This window comes from Mobula birostris, chromosome 10 (assembly GCF_030028105.1).
Source record: "Mobula birostris isolate sMobBir1 chromosome 10, sMobBir1.hap1, whole genome shotgun sequence".
Taxonomy (NCBI): domain Eukaryota; kingdom Metazoa; phylum Chordata; class Chondrichthyes; order Myliobatiformes; family Myliobatidae; genus Mobula; species Mobula birostris.
The window spans coordinates 92,188,166-92,212,691 of NC_092379.1; the positions used below are offsets into that span (position 1 = coordinate 92,188,166).

General features: G+C 40.7%; 2 protein-coding genes and 4 non-coding genes across 8 annotated transcripts in view; 1 reads left to right on the plus strand and 5 right to left on the minus strand.

Moving 5' to 3' along the window:
- The window catches only part of mpp1 (MAGUK p55 scaffold protein 1), a 72,638-nt gene extending 70,227 nt beyond the window's left edge, over nt 1-2,411 (plus strand). For both annotated transcript variants that reach the window (XM_072270593.1, XM_072270592.1), the window contains one exon: nt 1,501-2,411. In XM_072270593.1, coding sequence (XP_072126694.1) covers nt 1,501-1,677 — 177 coding nt within the window. In that variant the 3' untranslated portion in view covers nt 1,678-2,411. The remainder of the gene's footprint in view (nt 1-1,500) is intronic.
- A 1,771-nt stretch (nt 2,412-4,182) lies between these two features.
- On the minus strand, nt 4,183-23,951 carry dkc1 (dyskeratosis congenita 1, dyskerin). Of its 2 annotated transcripts, XM_072270590.1 has the most exons (16): nt 23,898-23,950; nt 21,672-21,724; nt 20,546-20,632; nt 20,024-20,115; nt 19,115-19,299; nt 18,730-18,794; nt 17,795-17,921; nt 13,565-13,695; nt 13,135-13,278; nt 12,612-12,732; nt 12,261-12,379; nt 11,376-11,479; nt 9,676-9,739; nt 7,784-7,924; nt 6,725-6,841; nt 4,183-5,247 (listed from the first exon to the last, which is right to left on the minus strand). In XM_072270590.1, exons 1-16 carry the CDS (start codon nt 23,911-23,913, stop codon nt 5,179-5,181), a joined length of 1,635 nt encoding a protein of 544 aa, XP_072126691.1. In that variant the 5' UTR covers nt 23,914-23,950; the 3' UTR covers nt 4,183-5,178. The 2 variants fall into 2 exon arrangements, with proteins under 2 accessions (XP_072126691.1, XP_072126692.1); XM_072270591.1 differs by lacking the exons at nt 4,183-5,247; nt 6,725-6,841 and adding an exon at nt 6,844-6,861 and having other exon boundaries at nt 23,898-23,951.
- On the minus strand, nt 12,145-12,219 carry LOC140204613 (small nucleolar RNA SNORD83). The gene has a single exon (XR_011887685.1). It is a non-coding gene; the product is annotated as a small nucleolar RNA SNORD83 (small nucleolar RNA).
- On the minus strand, nt 13,335-13,471 carry LOC140204615 (small nucleolar RNA SNORA36 family). Its single transcript, XR_011887687.1, has one exon. It is a non-coding gene; the product is annotated as a small nucleolar RNA SNORA36 family (small nucleolar RNA).
- On the minus strand, nt 14,884-14,959 carry LOC140204612 (small nucleolar RNA SNORD83). The gene has a single exon (XR_011887684.1). It is a non-coding gene; the product is annotated as a small nucleolar RNA SNORD83 (small nucleolar RNA).
- Nucleotides 18,246-18,480, minus strand: LOC140204619 (small nucleolar RNA SNORD17). The gene has a single exon (XR_011887689.1). It is a non-coding gene; the product is annotated as a small nucleolar RNA SNORD17 (small nucleolar RNA).
- Nucleotides 23,952-24,526: the final 575 nt, after the last annotated feature.

The following is a 24,526-nucleotide window of genomic DNA, read 5'->3' on the forward strand; positions in this document are numbered from 1 at the left end:
GAGGTTGTATGATGTTGAAAGACCCGAAACACCGGATGATTCCAGGAACATCACTGAAGATGTGTCCAGAAGCATCAATAGATGTATGTACACAGTATACTACAATTTTATTTTTGCTCATAGCCAGTGCCAGGATCCCACACTTTGCCGCCTTCCATTCTTTTTCAGTTTTTGTGAGGAAAATATATTTTTACAAAGAGTAAATTATATTAGATTATGAGGACACGCAGTCCTCTTTTATTGTCATTTAGTAATGCATGCATTAAGAAATGATACAATGTTCCTCCAGTATGATATCACAGAAACACAAGATAGACCAAGACTGAAAAACTGACAAAAACAACATAATAACATATAGTTACAACAGTGCAAAGCAATACCGTAATTTGATAAAGAACAGACCATGGGCATGGTAAAAAAAAAGTCTCAAAGTCTCTCAAAGTCCCATCATCTCACGCAGACAATAGAAGGAAGAAAAACTCTCCCTGCCATTAACCTCCAGCACTGCAAACTTGCCGATGCAGCACCCAACCACAGCCGACTCTTGAGGCCGTCCGAAAACTTCCAGCCTCCGACCAGCCCTCCGACACTGTGCACCATCTCTGCCGAGCGCTTCGACCCCAACCCCAGCCGCCAAACAATAGACAAAGCCGAGGATTTGGGGCCTTCCCCTCCGGAGATTCTCAATCGCACAATAGCAGCAGCAGCGAAGAGAGCATTTCAGAAGTTTCTCCAGATGTTCCTCCGTGCTTCTCACGTCTGTCTCCATCAAATCAAGGTTGTGCACGGTACCCTACTTAACAAATACAGATATCATTCCAGAGCGGCCGTGCGCACTGCGTTGCGCCGCCATCTTCTCCTACCCTGGACATGAAGATGAAACCCATTGCTGAGGGATTTACCACCACTAATGCATGGCAAAATTTAAGTAATAATGCCCATTGTCAATGGTGTAGAAGGCAGGTTAATTGAACGGTGAGAGACAGAGGTATGATCAAGCCCAGAAAAGCAAAAGCAGCGTCAAGATCAGGCAACTAATTCCATTTTAATGTGTGTCACTTCATTTTAAATGGCATGTCATTAAGTACAAGGATAACAATAGGGAGACAGGGCACAGACAAGAAAGTCAAAGTGAATGAGAGGAAGGAATAGATACTTAAGGACAGTCAATAATAAAGCAGACACAAGAAATGGATCCCCAGGTCAAATGTGCAAAAGTTGCTTTCAAACACCATCAGTTATAGGTAAAATTAAAATGGGGAACAAAATGCATATTATCAAAGCCGATAAAAAGCCCTTAACACAAATATTTAATATGGAACCATCCTTCACACCTATCTATAGCTCACAATCACAGGATATGGCTTTTGACATAAAAAGTTCTTAAGTTTGGGAAAAAACTGGTAACAACTGCAATGTCCAATTAGATAGCAGACATGGAATCTTTCTGGTCAAGTGAGTGAACATAACTTCAAGGCAAATCAATGTTTTTTTTTCCAGGTTGAATCTCTCAAGAAGATCCAAAAGGAGTCAGAAATCCTCCAGCAAACTTATGGACATTGGTTTGATCTGACACTGGTTAACAATGAACTAGAAGATACAGTGCAAAATCTGGTGGAGGCAATTGAAAATGCATGCACTACAGCACAATGGGTACCTGTGTCATGGGTCTATTAGTGGACTGTTGCAGGAGGGGTACAACAAATAAAATGTACTTTTTAGAATTCATTTAATCCAAAATCAGAATGCAGTTTGGAGCCTTGTCACTTATAACTGAAAACATCCCTATTAGCATTTTAGAAGATGCCATTCAATTGATACACCATCTCTAAGGTCATCAAGTTTTATATACTTTAAAAGCAATGACTGTTAAGTAACGGGAGATTGTATTACTCACAATGTTGGATGACTTACATTTGCTTTAAATAACTTTCCTAGAGCCTGTTGTATGTAACCCTTTAATGTACCTGGCCCAGCATTTAAATTCCTCCACAACACCACTGTAGTGAATGACCTTATTACAGCTCATTCTGTTTCATATTGCAGCATTTGCACAAGACAGAGAACAATAATGCATCACTATGTCACCAGCAGGTCCAAGAATGGATCATGCAGGTCATTAGGCTATCGAAAACTATAAAATTTAGAATTATGGTATCAGTCCACGCTTGAAATGCAGTGGGGAATGGTGCAAGAAATATTCAGGCATATCATGTCTACCGTTTCACCTAACTACAGCCAAGGTACGCATCTAAGTATAAGTGTTCTAAAATCCTCTAGTCAACTTGAAATTATGCAAGATATTAGGTGCTAAACATTAATTGCAAAAGTACACCATATAATGCTGAGTTATGTAATTTTCTCATCTAAGTGGAAATGCTTATTTAAATAAAGGCATTTACCTCAGTGAATTGCTGGAATAGTTAGGTTTTTTTGACTGACAACTGGAAACAGTAGTTCATATCACTGCCATATTCAAACACTTTCAGGATCAGTTTGGAATTAATACATCATTTTTGCCTACAAGTTCAGTCAAACCATATGAAAACAGGCTATTCAGCCCCATCATTTCTACATCAATTTGTGAGTAAGCAACCATCCTGATTAAGCTGATCATCTAGCAGTTGTCTAGACATTTGAATACCGTTTCCCCATTCTCAAGCAGTGTATTCCTAGTACCTGCCTCTCTGGGTGAAACATTTCCTCAAAATCCCTCTAAATCTTTACCCTCTGGAGTCTAAAACATGGAAACAGGCCCCTGGGCCAAAACAGTCCATGTTAATCAAGACATCAACCTAGTCCCATTTGCCTGCATTTGGTCCAAATCCTTCTAACCTTTTATTATCCTTGTAGTCGTCAAAGTATCTTTTAAATGTTAACATATTTGCCTCAACCACTTGTCCTGGCAGCTCATTCCATATACAGAACACCAAGTGAAGTTGTCTCTCATTTTCCTATTAAATCTCAATTCCCCCCCCCCACCCTGAGCAAAAAAAAACTGCATTCATTTTACCCATGTCCTTGATTTTTTTACACCCAAGATCACCCCTTCATTCACCTACTCTCCAATGAATGAAGTCTCTACCTGTTCAATCTCTCTCCCTAACTCAGGTCCTAGCAACATCCTCACAAATCTCAATTTTCCAGCTTAATTACATCATTCCTTTAGCAAGGTGACAAAACTGAAAACATCAATCCTTTACTGATTATTGCAGCCTTAGATCTTGTACAACTGCAACAAAAAAATTATAACTTCTATACTCAGTGCTGTCTGAAGGTCAGCACGCTAAAAGCCTAATTCACCATTGAGTTTACCTACAACACTGTGACTAAGATCCCTTCAATTCCCAATATCAACACCACTAAGAGTTATCTGCTAACTTCCCAAGCATTGTACATTGTCATCCAGGTCATTGATATAGATGGCAAACAGCAATGGGCCTAGCGCTTGACTGCTCAGGAACACCACTCATCACAAGCTTCCAGTCCAATAAACAAACTTCCATCACCCTACTAAGGCCAACTCTTCCTGGATCTCACAAAGTAACTTTCCGTGGCATTCTAACGTGTGAAATCGTATGCCTTAGTGGTTCATAATAAAACACTTATCACCATTCTTCATTACTCCAAAAAAAATTTGGGGCATGATCTCCCAGTCATGCTGACTATTCATTATCAACTTTTCTTTCCAAAGGCATATATCTTAACCCTCAGAATCTCAATTGTATCTGTATTATAGTTTACATTTCCTGCAGTCTACCCAATCTGTACCCCAGAAATCTATCTCCATTAATGTTCACTGGAGAGAAAAATACTAAATCCCATAACAAATACTCGATATAGACAAAAACCTGGTGTATTCCTTCTGCATCCTATTAAACACCCTTTTCCTGAGTTAAGTAGGTCGACAGGTTCTTTTACATATTGTGGATACTTATCTCAACAGTAACCATGGCAATTTCAGCATTTTTTTTCCAGAACTTTTACTTCAGAATTCCAGAAATTCATTCAGCTATTTTTCATATTCATTTCAACCCAATTTCCAAATTTGTTCTAGCATGTAGGAGGCCATTCTAGTATCTTACATGCCTTTTCATTTAAAATATGCATGCATCCTAAATGCCAAATGCATAAATAAGGTCCTTACACAGCGGTATCACAGACAGAAATGAGCCCAGTAAGTAGAAAGGAGCCATTTATTTTAAAAATGACCAGGCCTGTTACAATAATCAGTCAAGTCTGTACAGTTAAATGAGGGCAAAACCCATAAACATGGACATCAAGACAAGTTTACTGGATGCCCCCAAAGATGTGTTTAGATTTATTACAATATACACAATAACTAATACAGGAACCTAGATTCCCAATATAAAAATAACTGAAATATTCACATTGCTAGTACTTTGCAAATTCATTCCACTCTAGGCAACACATTCCTGAAGTCATCATGTTGCAGTTTCTATTATTTGGTGAACGTGCCCTGAGCATATGCAGAGATAGTAGCCTGTTACAATCTCCGAAGGATTTAAACTTCACAAAAACCAAATGAACACAAATAGGAAAGCATCTGAGCCAAATAACACTAACCCATATCTTTTCCCAAACTTCACCAAAATCTTAAGCTGGTTTGTAACAGCATTCTGCAGACGTCAGGTTCCATGTTGTGTCCGCTGTTGCTTTAGACATTTAAAAAAAGTTCCCCTTTGCAAAGGGAATGGTACATACAAAATATTCCCAGTAGGAAATTTCACTGCTCTGCAGTCACTGAGAATCAAGATTGCCCAGGTACTCTCACTGCAGAAAAGTACCCCCCCTCCCCTTTGCAAAGGAGATGGCACATACAAAATATTCCCAAGAGGAAACGTTCACTGCTACGCAGTCACTGAAAGTTAAGATTACCCAGATACTCTTTCCACAAAGTACACCATTCTTACAGCATTAACATACTGCACAAAAGTGCATCAATGAATTTTGACTATTATCCTTAAAACAGGATAGTGTATTGAATGAGGCAACAAATCCTAGCTACAAAACTGCAAAGTTTAAGCATGAAGGTCATTTAAACAGCATGAACTGAAGACCCCTAATGGCTGGGAAGGAAAGTAACGCAATACTCGTCACACTGGCCCTGCAAGAGCCACCTCCTCTCTGCTAAGTCAGTCCAAAATTCAAGTCTTGTCAGTAATCGCATGTTGCAGCCTTTTCTTTTTCCTTTTTCTTTTTCTTCTTTTTGGAGCTTTCAGTCTCCTGTAGACAATTAATCAAATTGGTAAATGAACAAAATGGCCACACTATTTAACAAATTAACTGCTGCATCACGACTAGTTATTTACCTTGTATCCTAAATTAGTCACAAGAACCTCAGAAGTCAGCAACAATATTCTTGCAGCCAGTTATAGACATAACTGTAATAACAGCAACCAATTTAAAGCAATATACCTGTTCAGTAAATCAAACCTGTTCAGTATACCTCTGTTCAGTAAATCAAACCATACCAGCTGACAATTCCATGAAAACAGCAAATAATCCACTTAAATACTTTGGATGAGGTTTCAGGATACTTGGAAGCACAGAGAAGAATATGCTGAAATTAGCATAGTTTCTTTATGGAGAAATCTTGTCTTACAAACGTGTTGAAATTCTTTGAGGAAATAACAGCTAGTGGATGTTGTTTACTTGGACTTTCAGAATGTCTTTTACAAGTTGCCACACACCAGGCCATTAAACAGGATGAGAGCCCATGGTACTACAGGAAAGATACCAGAATGCACAAAGATTGGCTGACTGGCATAAGGGAGAGTGGGAATAAAGGCAACCTATTCTGGTTGGCTGTCAGACTCTAGTGGGTGTTCAGCAGGGTCGGTACTGGGGCTGCTTTTTATGTTACGCATCAATGATCTGGACGCTGGAATTGAAGACTTTGTGGCAAAATCTGCAGATGATATGAAGATGGGTGGAATCTGTACTTGTTGGGAATTTAGAAGAATGAGGGGTGGGGAGATCTCAATGAAACCTACTGAACACTGAAAGGCCTAGATAGAGTGGGCGTGAAGAGGATGCTTCCCAATAGTGGGCAAGTCTAGGACCAGAGGGCACAGCCTTCAAAATAGATGGGATGTCCATTTAGGTTGCAGATGGAGGAATTTCTTTAACCAGAGGGTGGTGAATCTGTTGAATTCATTGCCAGACAGCTGTGGAGGCCAAGTCATTGAATACATTTAAGGCGAAGGTTGATAGGCTCTTAATAGATAGAATGGGGTTGGAAGGGCTAAAAAATCAGCCATGATGGAATGGCGGTAGAGACAGAACAGCCCAATTCTGCTATTGCACCACAGTACTACTTCACAGAAGACCTATCACAGTCCATTTCTCCACATATAGCCACAGAACCCCAGCAGTTTAAAATAAATTTACTGTTATCCATTCTCCCTTTCAAACCAATGCTCTCTCCTGTCAAACATCCCGGGCATTTTCCCTCTGGTACTCTACAGGATGAGTTTTTATTTGTCATCAAAAGTATTTTGGATATTAACTCACTCCAATAATATCCTAGCCCTGTAATTTTCTCAAAAAGTAACCATATTTGTAATACAATCACAACTTGGCACTTTAATTACTACAGTTGATTCTGTATAAAGATGAAGTATCTTGTTACCTGACAGGAAAATGCTATTGTTATTCTGCATCAATAAACTAATTATTAGTGGCTTTAAATGGCACTTACTCCAGTCACAGGCTCTCCAATTTCCATTTCTTTTTTCTTTTTCTTTTCTTTCTTGACCTCTGGAATGAACTCTTGTGTTTCTGATGTAGGTACTGGATCAATTTTTTCAGTTTTTATCTATACAAAGGAAAGGTTCACTGAGAATATTGAAGAATATAAAATTTACTCTCAGCAATATTCTTATTAAGAGTGCACCCTCATAATTCATTGATAGTAGGGCTATTCTATAACTTGCTTGCCTTTCTAACAGCCACCACACATTCCCCCATCTCTGCACTGGCGAAAACACACTGATCTCATGGAAAATTAATTCCTCTTTGGTTTGCAGGAGTTCCTTAATTAAAGTGCTTCATCCTTTATTTCTTCGAAGAAAATGCACTTTAAACACCGACACCTTGTGCTTTAATGCTTCAAAGGACCCACCCTTGGACATGGGAAGTAAAATTACAATGCTTCCAATGCAGTTTCATTGAAAACCCAATACATTTTCAGTAACACTACCTTGTTTTGATACACACCCCTGTACTGAATTTCATGCTACAATGTGTTTACTTTTCCACCATCAGGATACAGAGCAGACATTTGTGCATCAACACTTGTGTGAATGACTTCTCCCACTCGTATGGCAGCTTCTTCTCTGACCACACTTTGCAACCACTTCACTCTTCACCTCCCCCCAAAACTCGATCAATAAATGTAGATATATTGGTTAAAGGTTGAAATACACTAGGTTTTACAACTATAGTTTGTGAAATATCTAGCTCACCAGACTGCATGCCCATCACTCCAACTTGACGGCAATACTCATTTTTCTAATTCCATTTGAACACCCACTTCTCCACTTCAGTGCAGCTTAAATCCGATTTTTAAAAATATATATTTATTAACTCAAGCAGAGGCAGTGGTGCACAAATTGTGAACTACAAACTCAACCAAGTCTTTTTTTCATCTGGAGACAACTAAAAATTCCCCAGCTTACACATTGTTCCACGAACAGCAATCACACCAAGCTTCAAAGGGAACATGTCCATTTTGCAACAGTACACATTACACACTCACCTCTGCTTCCTCAAGTAACCTTTGCTTCTTCTCTTTCTTCTTTTTCTTTTTTTCTTTCTTACTCAGCTCCGTTGGGGATTTTGGCTTCGCAGGGGTGGATGGCATTGATTCATCACTCTCACTTTCACTTTCTCTCTTTCGCTGCAGAATACATGCAAAGCGAACAATGAAGAATCAACACTAAAGCAGAGTTCCTCACAACAAATACCCGACTTGAATTTCAGAATCAGGAGAGAAAAATCTTACACACTGGTGCAACACAACAGCACAGCAAATAGATCTGCTGCCTCAATTCTAGTGTCAATTTCAATTTCATCCCTTGGTGCTGGGTGTGGTATTTGCCTGTTTGCTCTGTGAATGAATTGGTTTCCCCAGATACTTTCTTCCCGCATCCCACAGATGTGGGCTAGTAAGTTAATTGGTCTGGTTAATAGGAAATTGTCAGAATCTAATGCAAATAAGGGCTTGATGTGGCCTGTTTTCACACTGCACCACTGTAACAAGTGGCCTCATATGCATGCAAAATGTTTACTAGTTACAAATGCTCTATCATTGCAGAGCATCTAAGTGGCCTTCCACCACCTCAAATGAATCATCCAATTTGAATGTTCGGGTATTTGTTTATATGAGACTGAGATAGACTGCAGAAGTAACCAAACATTGCTGAGGCAGGAACTGTTCGGATTAGATAATGAAGTTATTTTCTGTTCCGTGCATTGCCTAATGTGCTTTAGGGACTAAAGTTCCTTAGTCCTGCATTCAATTATACAGTCAATGTCCATCTTTCTCCTGCTCAAGTTCTTGAATGAGCAAATTGACAATCATAACGACACACAAATAAAACACCTGCATAATAAAGATGCTTATGTGAGAATACTGTTCTTGGGCTACAGTTCAGCATTCAACACCATAATTCTATACAGGCTTGACAAAAAGTTCAGAGACCTCGGCCTACATCCTGCCTTGTGCCGCTAGATCCTGGACTTCCTGTCAGATCACCGGCAGGTGGTAAGAGTCAGCTCACTCACCTCCACCCCTCTCTCAACACAGGAGCCCCACGCCACACAGATCTAATCTGCTAATTAAATTTGCCAACGACACTACTTTGATTGGCCTAATCACAAACAATAATGAGGTACCCTACAGGAAAGAACTCATCTCTCTGACACAGTGGTGTCAAGAAAACAACCTCTCCCTCAATGTCGCAAAAACAAAGGAGCTGGTTGTGGATTACGGGAGGAATGGAGACAGGTTAACCTCTACTGACATCAATGCATCTGGGGTTAAGTTCCTCAGCATAAACATCACCGAGGACCTCACTTGGACTGTACATACCAATTGTGTGGCCCCCAAATCCCAAGAACTTTCTATAGGGGCACAATTGAGAGCATCCTGACCGGCTGTATCACTGCCTGGTATGGAAACTGTACTTCCCTCAATCGCAGGATTCTGCAGAGAGTGGTGCGGACAGCTCAGCGCATCTGTAATTGTGAACTCCCATGATTCAGGATATTTACAAAGACAGGTGTGAGAAAAGGGCCCGAAGGATCATTGGGGACCTGAGTTGCCCCAACCACGGTCTATTCCAGCTGCTACCATTTGGGAAGTAGTACCACAGCATAAAAGCCAGGACCAACAGGCTCTGGGACAGCTTCTTCCACCAGGCCATCAGACTGATTAGCTCACACTGATTTGAGTGTATTTCGATGCTACACTGATTGTTCTATTTATTATATATTACTATGATTGCATATTTAGACGGAGACATAACAAATATTTTTACTCCTCGAGTACGTGAAGGATGTAAGAAATAAAGTGAAATTGAACTTGCTTCAGTAATCAAAATATTCCATTAAGCTAATATTAACCCAAGCCCCAAATATAATACTTACCTTCACTGCCTGGCTTTGTGCCACATTGCTAGCTTCTACACTGCTAGGTGCTTGATTTCCAGAACTAGAAATATAATTTGATAAAAATGCACATTAAAGGTGGTGCATGCAAGGTGTCACCTTCAAATAGATACTAATGGACTGCTTTTCCATGCCTTATCTCCATTTTCGTATGACTGTAAAATGGAGATAAAGTATTAATGTTAACATGTTAGGAAATGCGGAATCCAACAATCTCACAATGAACTGCAGCTGCCTCGCAATTCCTTTTTCTCTTGCAGACTAACTCCCTCTGAAGCCACACCAGGCTGGAAAGGGATAACAATCTGCTAGTAATCAGATTTATGATTCCCCCCCCCCCCCCATAGAAATTGAAGCCATTTATCAGTTCACTTTACCCTCCAGCAGGGGTTCCCTACTTGGGATGCACAGACCCCTTGATTAATGCTATTAGTCCATGGCTTAAAAAAGTTTGGGAACCCCTGCACTAGAGAAAATTCAACCTCAATATAAACAGTGCACCCAACGCTGTATCACTGAACAAGCAAAAGCACAAAATACAGTGGATTCTGGTTCACACACACAAAATGCTAGATAGAGGACCTCAGCAGGCCAAACAGCACCTATGGGAAAAAGTACTGTCGTTTCAGAATGAGATCTGTCAGCAGGACCAGTACATTTTACCCCAATTGACCTGCTGTCCCAATTAACTGAACTTTCATAAAAATAGTTAAAATCATGGGAAGAATGTACTGGGAAGAACCTGCCGCTGTCTGTAAGGAAATTGTACATTCTCCCTGTGACCCTGTGAGTTTTCTGTGGATGCCCTGGGAGTATCCTCCTACAGTCCAAAGACATACTGTTTAAATGGATCATTGTAAATCGATCCATGATTAGGCTAGGGTTAAATCAGGGGTAGCTGGACAGCACAGCTCCAAGGGCCTGTTCCATATGGTACTGTATTTCATTGGATAAATTTTTTCAAACCATGAGCTACCATTTAACTGAGTAACTAATTATGTACTTCAATGAAGTACAGAACAGATTACAACACTACCAATACTACTACTACTACAACACTAAAATCAGTATTAGTTCCTAATAGTTATCTACGGAGGAATTCAAGTGTAAGCTGCTGTTCTTTTGATTGAATAAATTCACAAAATTAGTGCAGACACCTAGTGCAGATGATGTTCTGCCTTCAAACAATACTTTTGTTGGCTGCATCCTTGAAACATCTATTTTCATTGCAACATTCAAGATGATTACCAATACCTTCAAATTCTTTGTAGTTCCCAACTTGCTGAAATAATAACCCGAATGCTTCGAAACGCAGTGAGCAAACCAGTTCTGAATTGTCTTATTGCTTATTCCTTGCCAAATATCAGCAACAAAAAACAAATTTTGAACAGACACATGCAACTGATGCCATTTAAAAACTGTTTGCTAAAGGCCACAAGTGCATCTGACTGATACCTAGTTAGAAACTGGGGACAGTTTCTTGTCCCAAATAAGTAGCTGCCCCAATTCACAATACACAGGGAGAATGCCCCAATCTATTGTACATCACTGAATGTGACTAACGTGCACCACACAGCAGCTCAATTGCAATAGCGTTCATTATGCAGCAATGATACCAGAGCACCACCAAGTGGCAGAACTTACAATTCAACTACAGATATGTAAGGTAAAATTCTTACACGTAATCTACATAGCTCTTCTTCCACAACTCAGGAGTACTTCCATTTGGCTTGCCGTGCTTATCTAGCAAACCCTGTTTGATCATCATTTTCTTTTCACATGCCTTTTAAATAAAAATAAAATTACATTAATAGTTTTAGATGCTGATCTGAATCTCCAAAATCTGATAATCTTCTCACATTCTAAAACATCCAAGTAAACCTCCCAGCAATCTGCCATCCGACTATTTAGTTCCAACAGTTCAGCATGTGATTCACTAAGTAATAGTTGCTATTCTCTAATAGTTGGGACCACAGATCTCATTTTTTCCCCTTTTACATTCCATTCAATGGATGCCTAGTTTCCATTTCCTGAGGCTCAATTTCCCAGTCTTTAAACTGACCAAGGCCCCATTTCCCATATTCCTTTTAACAATTTCACTGTAAAATTAAAACATTAATTTATAAACTTGTCCATATATCAGGAAACAACATCCAGGTTTGGAAATATCTGCAGTAAGGACTCCCACTGTCAAAGTAAATACGAAGAATTTGAACTTCTATTGTATGTAATTCAACACAATCCTGCAGCTTCAGCTACTATTTGGGAAGCAAATTTAGTACATTTAAACAATTGCTAAAATTGGTAAGCTTCTCTTTTCCACCCTTGGCCTACTACTTTGCAGAGAACACTTCCCACCATATTCTAAAAGGCACTAAGAATATTCACTAGCCAGCAACACCAAAAAAAGTAAAACAAGTCTTGCATAAAATATATTATCCAAGTACTAGCCATCAGTTATGGGTGATAGATGAAAGTCATCTTTGCACAATGTGCTAATGCTCATCAATATCATCATGTGGCTAGACCAACTGGTTCCTATCCGCTGTCCAAAATTGGCTTACCTTCGGCCCCAGGCCCCACTTACGTGGGTACGTGTCCCGCTCCATGATAACGCGCTTGATCTTTGCCACCACACCATGGTCACATGTAGATATCACCGCCGTTGTCATTAAAGCAATAGCTGCCACCCAAACACAAACAGACATCGAGATGCAACTTCAGAGAAAAGTTTAAGCATTAAGAAACTAAAAATGCTTTCTGTTCATAATCACACATGCAGACTAATGCTCCAAGTATTTGAGTAACAGTAAGGTCAAAGTCTAAAGCAATTGAATTAATTTCCTAAATGCATAAATTACACAATGTTAAATTACACCCAATTATGCCTAAAAAAAACAACCCTAACTTATTACCGATGCAAATTGCTTCTCCCTTTGTCGTAATAATAACGATTTCCTGGTTCACCTCAATCCCATCTTCATACCTTAGCAGACCAGGGAGCATGATCTTCGCACCATAACAGATAGCATTTACCTGAGAGGGCAAGAAAAGTAACATAAGACCACCCAAGACTAGAAAAGTATTCAGCAAGATTCAAACTTCAAGCCATTCTCAAAACCTCATCTCATTTACTTGGATCTGAAATATATACACAAAAACACTAAAAACAACTTCACACCAAGTAAAAATATTTCAATGTCATTAACTTTCTTCAACTCTTCAAAACACAGACTTGCTTATTGTGCTGACGTTATTCTCAAATAATCATGACTAGCTCAAACACAGGGAGCTCCGAAAAAGAAAATGGCATATTAATTGACATTTTAAACCACAGCTCACATTGTTAAGAGTCTTGACTTTACCAATGGGCCCAATATGCACCTGTAACTCAAATTTTGACTTGGGGCTAGTAGTGCACTTTTCTCCTCTACTTACCGCACTATCCTTCATAACTATCCGTTTGTGGGTCACCATCAACTTTTCAAGGGGCATGATGACGCGACGTAAATAGGTCTCATCCTTGTTGTGGTCATATTGCCACTGGGCATCCAACACGTCATGCATTGTTACCATGTTATCCTGTCATTAATAAAACAATAATCACCAACACAAAAACTATGAAATTTCCCAAATACAATTGTCAGCCTGGAGTCTCCTGATGGACACACACACACAATGGCCACCATGTCATAGACCCCCTGCCTTTCACTTTCCCAAAGTTTAATTACCAGAACAGGAGAAAGCAACCTGCACTGAACTCAACACTTTGGGCCAAATCAGAAAATAAAAGTAAACCGGGTATCAGCTGGCTCTCAAAACTCATTTAAATCACTTAAATTAACAAGATTTGAAGAATTATTCCTACCTTCTCTCCATTTACTCCAGATCGTACCCTTCGCAGCTCCTGCATCTGACCGCCAACACCAAGTAACAGTCCAATATGGACACACAATGTTCGGATATACGTTCCTGCTTCACAGCTCACCCAGAAGACTCCTAAATACAGAAATGTTACTGGTTAGACAGCACAGAAATATTTTCTCAAATGCATTATGAAAATAAAAAGCATTTGGTTAGGTGCCATACAAAGTTTGTATATTATCTTGAAAATTATTAATCAAAGGGCAGAAAAGAAAAACTGTCATTTTCAATTGGCAAATGTTTAAGAGTTTGAGCTATTTATGACCCTGTCCTTTCATTTGAAAATCCAGTCGAGTGGGGCCTCAAAAATAACCTCTCACTGAATGTCAACAAAAACTAAAAAGCTGATTATTGACTGCAAGAGGAAGATGCCTGAAGACCATGAGCCAAAAACTCATGAGGGGAATGGAGATGCAGAGAGTCAGCAGCTCAGTGAAGAGCAGGCCTTAGGTCATACAATGTCACACACCTTTAAAACTACACCACCAGACTCGTGAATCAGCATGGATAACTTCATTCATCACTTTGTACTCTGGATGACCTACAAACTCACTTTTAAGGACTCTTCACAACTGATGTTCTCAGTATTATTTTAACTGCACATTTTGTCTGTTTTTGCACAGCAACTGGTTGTCAGTCTGCCCGCGTGCAGTTTTGTAAAACTGCTGTATTTTTGGCTGTAAATGCTTGCAAGAAAGTGAACCGCAAGGTGGCATATGGTACCATATATGTGTTTTGATAATAAATTCACTATACCTGAATTCTAATTTGCTGAGAAAAGCTGAGTGGGAATGCAAAGAATTACAATGGGGGAGAAGTACAATAAAAAGTTAATCAGCTACTGAAACTGCAAGATGGTTGTATACAGTGGATTACTTGAATATTTCGACACAAGATAAATATGTAGATATGGCAAGGCATACATTAGTAAGATGGATAAAGAATAAGCTTTGATGCAACAGCACAAGATCCTAAGTATGGAATGCAATTTGAGTCCTTACATTAGGGATGGATATACTTATCCCACATTGATATAGAACATTAGACAACAGTACTTTGAATAAAAGCATCATGAAGGCAAACCGGCACTTCATAGAACATTGATCTGCAGACCAAAATTTCACAATACAGTACGGTTACAATTTACTCCTGTAGCACCTCCCAAATGAAATGAGACGGGAGTGCTAATAATCCAAACCTGTTATTTCTCAGCTGCTTAAAATGCCCGTGTTTAAACATTCACAATGAAGTAAACAAGGTTACAGCCATCAGTTAAGGGTGATGGATAAGAGTCATCTTGGCACAATGTGCTCAATCCATCCATTTAACATCATGTGGCCAGAAAGAAACTCATATCTTATGTCAATTCTAACAATTCACCTTTATGACAGACTTCCACCGGGTCAACTGAAAAATTTCAGTCGCTAAAACCCCTCTACCATCAGCCACACCGCCTAAAACATATTCATCTGTGTGATGGGATCCTGAATTATCCCTATGAACTGTGGTTTTATAGGGAGAGGAGAGGGAGAGATTTGTTCAACACAAGCACCTTGTTAAAAAGCGAGGCGAAGACTGCTTTGAGATGGTGTTATGGTTTCTCTGCAGCGTGTTTACACTTCTGCAAGGACACTACCAGCTTCTGTGTTTTTGCAGAGAGAGAAGGGAGGAGCTACTTGATGGACAGCTGGTGTTCAGCATGGTGAGATAAATAGAAGGTCAGCTGGTAGACACACAGACACATGATTTTGGACACTGGATGAGCTTTGTTGTGCCCACAGAAAGGTGGGTTTTTAGAGGATCGATCAGTGGCTCTCGCAGTGTGAAAAAGGTGTGACCGGTGGAAAGTTATTCGTGTGTCCAACCCTCTCCTGGGTTGATAATTCCACCACAGAAGAGCGGTTTCCCTTTTGTGGTCACATTCGGTGACTTCCAAAGGATTTCGGAGGACAATGGGAAGATCGACAGCATCAGCTCACCTGAAGAACCAAACCCTCCTCTCTCTCTCCCCACCACTACTCAACTCAATACCTCGAACCGAACTGTACTCACCATAAGACTGTATACATTTGCCCCTAGGCTTGAAGAAGCTTAGTTTTTATATTTCCACACTTACATATAATCTTTGCTAACCTGTTTGATTTATCTTATTTTATATTACTGTATTGCGTAGTTACTAATAAATACCATTAGTTAATAGCAATACCAGACTCCAAAGTGTTTTCCATTTCTGCTGGTTCTTTAACCTGTCATGGGGTACATGACCATCTATTACTTCTAGATGCAGTTACACATTATTCTTCACCAGTGCACCAGCTGCCATTCACAATCATGGCTAAATTTAACTCCTGTCCAAACAAGGGCCTGGACCCACTACAATTTACCTGCCACAATAGGACTACAGCAGACACAATCTCATTGGCCGCCCACTTGGCCTTGGAACACATGGACAACACAGCAGTATTTTATTACAAATCAGCATTCAATACCATAAGCCTGAAAACCTGGGCTTCTATGCTCTCCTCTGCAACTGGATCCCTGACTTCCTCACTGGGAGACCTGTCGGTGCGAATCAGAAACTTCTCTCGCTGACAATCAAGAGGTGCACCACGAGGATGCTGCTTTACACTCTACACCTATGAATCCGCAGCTAAGCGCAGAGCAAGTGCCACCTACAAATTCACCAAAGACAGGATCTCAGATGGTAACAAGAAGTTATAAAGGAGTCAGAAAGATCACAGCTGATACAACGGTATTGCAACAACCACCAGTTAATGTCAGTAAAGCAAGGAATTGATCATAGGTTTCAGAAAGAGAAAAAGTCAAGAGAACGTGCACTAGTCCACTAAAGGAGGTCAGCAGTGGAAAAAGTGAGCTGTTTCAAGTTCCCGTTGTCAACATGTCTGAGGTTTTATCCTGGGCACAACATAATAATGCAACTATGAACGCATGGCAGCAACTATACAGCATTAGGGGCTTGAGAATTGGCACGTCACTAGCAAATTTCTACTGAATTACTGTAGAGAGCACTCTAGCTAGCTGTAAAACCATCTGGCAATAAGGCACTGGACAGGATCAGAAAAGGTTGCAGATGATTGTAAATTTCTGCATCTCCATCACTGGCATTAGCCTTCGCATCGTCAAAGCTGTCTTCAGAGGGCGATGCCCCAAAAAGGCCCCATCCACCGTTAAGGACCCCAACCACCCAGGATATGCCCTCATCTCACTACTATCAAGAGCTTGAGGGGGACACATTTCAGCAGCAGATTCCTGAATTGTCCATAAACAAACACTACCTCTTCTGCTCTTTTTGCAACACTTATTTCTCATTCCAACTTAAAAGTAATTTTGTATAATGTCGCAAAACATATTTCATGACAGGTCAGTGCTTCTAAACCTGATTCTAAAAACTCATCCCAAACTACAGTGCGTGTATTTTAACAACTCACCAAGTGAATCAATGCCACTTTGCCCAATGGAAGGATGCACACCTTAGGCAAATGATCACCTGAGTCATGGTTCCCCTTTGGCTCCATAGACTGACATTCTTTTCAACCATGTTCTCACCTCTCCCCGTCTTTTCTCGAAGTGACTCAGTGGGTCAACCAGAATGACTGCCTCACAACTCCAACAATCTGAGCTCAATCAGACTGTCCTGGATGAAAAAGCATTCACACATCCCACCTTCACTACTGTATCTGCAAACGCGTTCACATCGGTGATCATTAGACATTCATAAATCATGACACAAACTGTTAGCAAAAGCAAATTGCTAGGACAGGCTTGGGAGCAAGGCAACAAATGCCTGTGGTCATTTGCAAACTAATTAACTTCACAGATTCATACCAGTGTTCCAGGACTCTGGAAACTAGATAGCAGTAAAAAGGCCAAGTGCAACCTAGAACTAAAGCCAAGCACATATTGAGTGCAATCCTCAAGTTCCTGTTATCATGGGCACACATACAGAGTGTAAATGCCATGAAAATTAACACTTCGCAGTTGCAGCACCAAACTATACATTACTAATTTTATGCACTGTTACAAACAAGCTCCTATATAGCTAATAACAATTCCTAAAAATCAGGATTAAGATCTTAAAATGTATCTTGGAAATGCATATGAATGTTTGCAGAATACTGATCAGCAAATTGGTATTGGAACAGTTAGTACTCACCCAGTCGCCTCTCTGGATCATACTCGATTAATTTGCTGTCATAGATGGTCCGGACTCTTAACTGCCTTTTAACAGCAGCAATCAAGGGAGGACGTTGGAATAAAGCGCCTGTCAGCATGTCCAAGCCCTTAGTGCAAAAATGAAAACTCATTTACTATTAAGCAGAACATTACTAATTGTTCTTGGTTAAAGTATAGGATTACAAAATATCCCAAGTTTGGCAGTATAGCTAAGACTTGAAAGCTTCAATTTCATAGATCCAAGAATAAAGCTTGAGCATTTGACAGGCATGGCAGAAATTTCTAGGACAGGCTGGGAGCAAGGTAACAAATGCCTGTGGTCATTTACAAACTAATTAACTTCATAGAATCATAGCAGTGCTCCAGGACACTGGAATTTCAATCAGAAACCTCTCTGGTTAGTCAAATTACAACTAGAATCATTCACGCACGTGATCAGATGCATCACTCATCTTTTAGGCGGGAGTACAAAATAGTCCCAAACCCTGACAAACCATCTCGCATCACATACACCTAATCAGGTACCAATAACTTGTCAGTAAAACACTGAGAAGATGTGGCACAAGGTAGATGAAATACACACTGAACCTAGAACAGAAATCAGCATGCAGTGAAGCAAGTGGCTTGCATTTCTCAGAGAATGGATAAACTTGTTCATCATTTCACGTACATAGTATAGACTACTGAACAATTATGTATTAGGATATGTGTGCCAGTTTAAAACTTGAGCACAGAAACTGACTTGGGGGATTTTTATCTTGACATTGTGGCATATTTTGCATTTACTTCCAAAATCAGCTGAGATTTGGGTAATTTATGGAATCAGTTATGAGCACAGCACCTATAGCACACATTACATACCTGGACACTTACAGTACACATCTTAACATTTCCGAACAATATATTCCTACTCACCCGACTAAGCTGAAGTTCACTTTCAATAGCATTGTGCAGCCGAACTATTCCCACATACTCTTTGCCTACAATTGACAGCAAAAGAGTTGTCAGGAAAGGCCACGTCAGGTACTGTATCTCAAATTAAGAGTTTGAGAAGCTCAAGATCACTTATAAGATCCCTTACATAATCCAAACCAAGAGGGATGACTAAAGACAAAAATAACCCAGACCAGCACCCAGAGACATTAAAACCCACTGAAACAAACTTACAAAACTACCAAAAGGCTGAAACTTCAGCTTGTGTGTATTAGGTTTTCACATTACAAAAGTAAATAAAAAATTATAATCACCCATCTCAAATGCTAATACAACATTATACAGACCAGCAAAGGAATCCACTCACCAGCACTCTGTTGGGATTTAACTAGTCGAGTTGCTCGTTCTATGCACACAATTAGACAGCCCGTAACTTTAGGATCCAGCGTTCCACTGTGACCGGTCTTTTCCACCCGTAGAATCCTGCGTATCCATGCCACCACTTCGTGCGAGGATGGGTTTGCCGGCTTATCAAGGTTAATGAATCCAGACCTACAGAGACATCTCTGATATTGACATGCTTTCACAGAATGATTAACTCCCATTTATACAATACCTCCAATATAACAATAAGGTCTGAAAGTCAGGAAGGCTAAATACAATGCTCTAGTTATAAATAAGATGGTTCAGTTTTAGGGGACAATTTGTTTTGAAAGGAAAATTGGCTTTCAAGCAATTAAGACGAGAAGTAAATGAGAATCAGTGTAAGAAAATGAAAACTGGGAGGGCAAGAAACGCGGGACTTCGAAACAATGTTGTGGATGAGGAATAGCAGTAGACCTATAGAATCTAATGAGGGAGTTGGAGGTTATGGTAGAGAATAGTTGTATAGCAATGACTTGCCCAGTCAGAAGCAAGTGCATACACGGATGAAAGTGGAGAGATCCTATTAAAGAATTATGGATTGAATGGTTTCAAATTCTGCAGACATGTCAAATGAATGATAAAAGAAAGTACCGTTGAATAAAAAAATGGAACAGAATGTTAGTTACTTAGATCAGAGTTGAAATACAACAGCAGAAACTTGATTCAAGTGGTGAAATGTAGCTCTGAAGATGGACTGAATGAAACTGAAATATGAGGTCTCACGGAGATGTGCAAGGATGAGAGGATGGCGCAATATTCCTGGCAGGAAAAAAATGAGAGGTTTCCTGGCCCTCACACACTAATGTCAAGCACCTCATATTGGATGGCCGACTCCAATGCACAAACTTACCTTACGTAGTCAGTGATTTCCCGCTTGAGAGGCGAACAGCCACTTGGAATAGGCGTGTAATGAGCTGTCCTTACATTAAGCTTGTCAAAATTCTGCAAAAACAACAAGTATATTGAAGAGAACTGCCCCCAGGATTTACCAAATCCCTTCAGAAGCAATAAACACAATAAAACACAGGTGAACAGAGTACCCAGTTTACACACAGAAAAATCCACTAACTGGAGTTTGGTATTTAACTAGGTAATGCTCCAATGATGTCCTTTGAGAGTTAACCAGGCCATCAGAAAACAGTGCATTGTATAGAATGTGTTTTAACTGTCTGCAGTCCCACGTGCCAATCTGCGTCAGTGATACTGACGTTAGCTTACATCCCAAGACCGATGTCGGAGTGGAATCAGGAACTCCAGTTGCACAAGACCAGATGGCAACTTTATTGCGAATCAACATTAAACAAGCTGATTTAAAAGTATTAAATTAACAATTCTTCTGTTACATATTAGCCTCATATGCAGGTGAGATTACCTTCAACAACAAAGGCCAATGAGACGTATCTAACTTTACTGCCTTTGATTCTGGTGCGATCAGAAAGTCAGTCACCTGCTGGATGTCCTGCAAATAGAAGAACTTTGAATTAATTTTGTAGCAGGCCATAAGACACTGTCATACTGTGCACTGGGACATTACAAAGACTACATCCACAGCCACAGCAGCCCCCCTCTCAGTTGCAGCTCCTCTTCTATCTACAGTGTGGATTCCATCCATAAAGAGAATTTCACCACAGGCCAACATTAAGAAATGAAGGAAGCAGCATGAACCAGCTGTAGCCTTCAACTCACAAAAATATTACACTTATGTCAACTGAGAGAAACTGTGGCACATTCTTACTGTGCTTGACTGCCCGCAGAAATGTCTATCTTAAATCTGCTTCACTATAGCACGTAAATTGTGAACAATTCCACAAGACAATCGCAGTGCAGGCTGCATTGTCACCTCAACGTATTTCTCTTCATTGCTATATCTCATGTCCAATAGGACCCATTCAAGCTAGATTCACTCCATCTCAAACCAAGGATACTTCAACTTCAGACAGGTGATTGCAATATGCAATGGCACTTGAGAAGGTATACATTTGAAGGCTGAGCTCAAAATTACCATCATTCAACAGGGAATATAGATGCAATTATACTTAAACAGACAAAACAGATTTACACTTCTAATCTACACCACCACCCTCCAAGTTCCATAGCAAGATACGGTTTAAATGCACAGACCACTTCTAATATCTTGGATTTTGACAATGAAATCAGTGTACCAACAAGCTTTCAGCCATGAGAAAAAAGAATGCCTAAAGATGAAGGTGTCAAACTGAGCCAAGTACAAGGTCAAAGCAGTTACCACTACAGCAGCTGACAGCAAGCAGTAAAGACTATTTGCCATTGAAAGTAAATCACTTCATTTCCCGCAATACTCCAATTATGAATCAACCTGCCTTCACATGATTTCGAGATTAGACTGCTTCAGCTACTCTTAGCAATATAGCACAAGAAATTTATGCCAAGCCAGGTTTACAGCATTGTTGTAAACTGCAGAGAAGTACTGACTTTCAACTTGCGTGGATAGACCAAAAAAATTTAACGTGGAAACATACCCCAATACTTTCTTCAGATTTCTTCTTGTGTTTCTTTTGTTTCTTAGCAGATGCTGCAAGAAGAAAGAAATTATTTAGGAAATATGTTATACGTTCTTTACCGTGAATGTCTTTCAGAATATTTCAGTAAAATCTAATGGAGTTACAAAGCCAACTAAAGACAATGTGGTTGCAACAAAAACATTAAATACTGCAAATACACAACAGAGCAGATGCACCTGCTGAGACAAAAGGAGTGAATTGCAGGCCAACCTTCACCTTCACTACAGAAAAGTGAGGGGTTGGAGCAGAAGTGTTGGGAGGAAGGGTAGCGGAAGAGACCAAAGGAAACTGACAACTAGTGACATAGAACAGAAACCCACAGCACATTACAGGCCCTTCAGCCCACAATATTGTAACCTAGGAACTGCCTAGAATTTCCCTACTGCCTAGCCTCTATTTCTCTAAGCCGTGGCAACACTGGTAAATAATTGAGGGCATACTGGAAATGAATGAAATCTAAGTTTGGCTAATAAAGTGTCAGAAATAGGCTGGAATGGCTGACTACATGAAGCACTCTATTTCAAGATTGAACTCAGAAGCCTGTAATCAGGGTTGAGTAAGAAGACAACAGTCCCATCTCACAACTCATCTGAATAAAGTTATGGGTGCACAGTAGCACAGCAGTTAGAACGACGCTATTCCAGGTCAGACTGCCTGAGTTCAGTCCAGGTACCCACTGTACACCCTCTCTGCAGAATCAGTGGGTTTTCTCCAGATGCTATTTCCTCCTACAGTCAAAGGCACATCAGTTAGTAGATTAATTGTCCAATGCAAATTGTCACATGATTGGGCTAGTTAAATTGGGGGTTGCTGGATGGCATAGTTCGAAGTAGTGTTGAGGATACAGGTAGGCTGCAGAGGTTAAACAGATTAGAAGATTGGGCAAAGTAGTGACAGATGGAAGTGTCAGAAAATGTATAGTCATGCACTTTGAAAGGATTATTTTCTTTTGAAGAGAAAATTCAAAAACCCAAGGTACAAAGGGAGTCCTCATGCAGGATTCCCTACAGGTTGAGTTGGTGGTGAGAAAGGCAAATGCAATGTTAGCTTTCATTTTGACAGAATATACAAAAGCAAGATGTAATGTAAATTTCCAGCATCTGCAGATTTTCTCTTGTATGTAATGTTGAGGCTTTATAAGCCACTGGTAAGGCACTACTTGGAGTATTGTGAACAGTTTTGGGCCCCTTATCAAAGTGAGGGTGTGCTGACATTGGAAAGGGTTCAATTGAAGTTCGAGTATTCCGGGAATGGAAGGCTTACCACACGAGGATCGACCGATGGCTCTGGGCCTGCATACACTCGTATTCAGAAGAGGGGAATATCATTGAAACCCATCGAACATTGAAAGGCATCGAGAGTGGATGGGGAGCGGATGTTTCCTGTGGTGGTGGAGTCAAGGACCAGAGGGCACAGCCTCAGAATAGATGACCATTCAGAACGGAGGTTGGGAGGAATTTCTTTAGCCAGAGTGGATAATCTGTGAAATTCATTGCAACATTTTAAGGCGGAAGCTGAAAGCTTATTGATTAGTCAGGGCACGAAGAGTTACGGGGAGAAGGCAGCAAATTGCGACTAACAGAGAAATGCATTAGCCACAATGAAATGGCAAAGCAGGCTCGATGGGCGAAATGGCTTAATCCTGCTCCTGTATCAATGGTCTTATGATCTACCTAATACTTACCATACTATACAGCCTCAACATCAATTAACAAAGAGTACTCCGTACAATTGGGGGGACAGAATAACTTGCTAAACTCAGAGTAAGTTGCACATTTGAAACTGGATGTGTGGGAGAGGGGGCGGACATAAAGTCAGGCCTGGTGGTTCGAGCAGCGGCCACGAGGTGCCCGCCACGTGCTCGGCATCTCCGCCTGGCTCCCGGTTCACAGGAAGCCGAAAGATGCACCGAAACTCCTTCCAACTACAGGAGACGGCCAGGACCCCGTATACAACCGAAATGAGCACTACATAAATGCTGCAGAGCCCTCGATGATGCCCAACACGGTGACCGGCAGCCACCAGCTCGTATCCGCCAATCGTACCCCTTTGAGATTATCAGGCTGCAACTCTCACACCACCACCATTAATAGCGGCTGCATGAATTCTACGTGCAGTATTCTTGCTTTGCTGCAACTATTAAGTACGACATTTTTTACTCTCCCGATTCTTGAGACCACTCACCATCTCCATCCGCCATCTTCCTGCTCCTCTCGGCAAATGAACGAGAAATGGCTCAGTCTGCGCATGTCTCTTCCTGTCCCACAATGCTCCTGCACCTGCTTGCCAATCACTCCAAACCGAGGCAAGCACATCCCCTGCGCCTGTCAATCAGTCCCGAGGCGGGCACATCCCCTGCGCCTGTCAACCAATCCCGAGGCGGGCTCATCCCCTGCGCCTGTCAATCAGTCCCGAGGCGGGCACATCCCCTGCGCCTGTCAATCAATCCCGAGGCGGACACATCCCCTGCGCCTGTCAATCAGTCCCGAGGCGGGCTCATCCCCTGCGCCTGTCAATCAGTCCCGAGGCGGGCACATCCCCTGCGCCTGTCAACCAATCTCTAGGTGGCGCTATGTTCCTCCAGCAATTTGTTTCTTGCTTCAGCTTTCAACGTTTGCCAGCTGTCTGTTATGTCACTAAATGGAGTATGTGGTAGACCCAGCTCATTTTCAGACTCTCCAAACTGCCTTGCTTACCAGTCAGATATTCCATGACTATGATTTTTCTTGACAATTTTTTTTCTATAAGTGGTTTGCCATTGCCTTCTTCTGTGCAGTGTCTTCACAAGACTGGTGACCCCAGCCATTATCCAT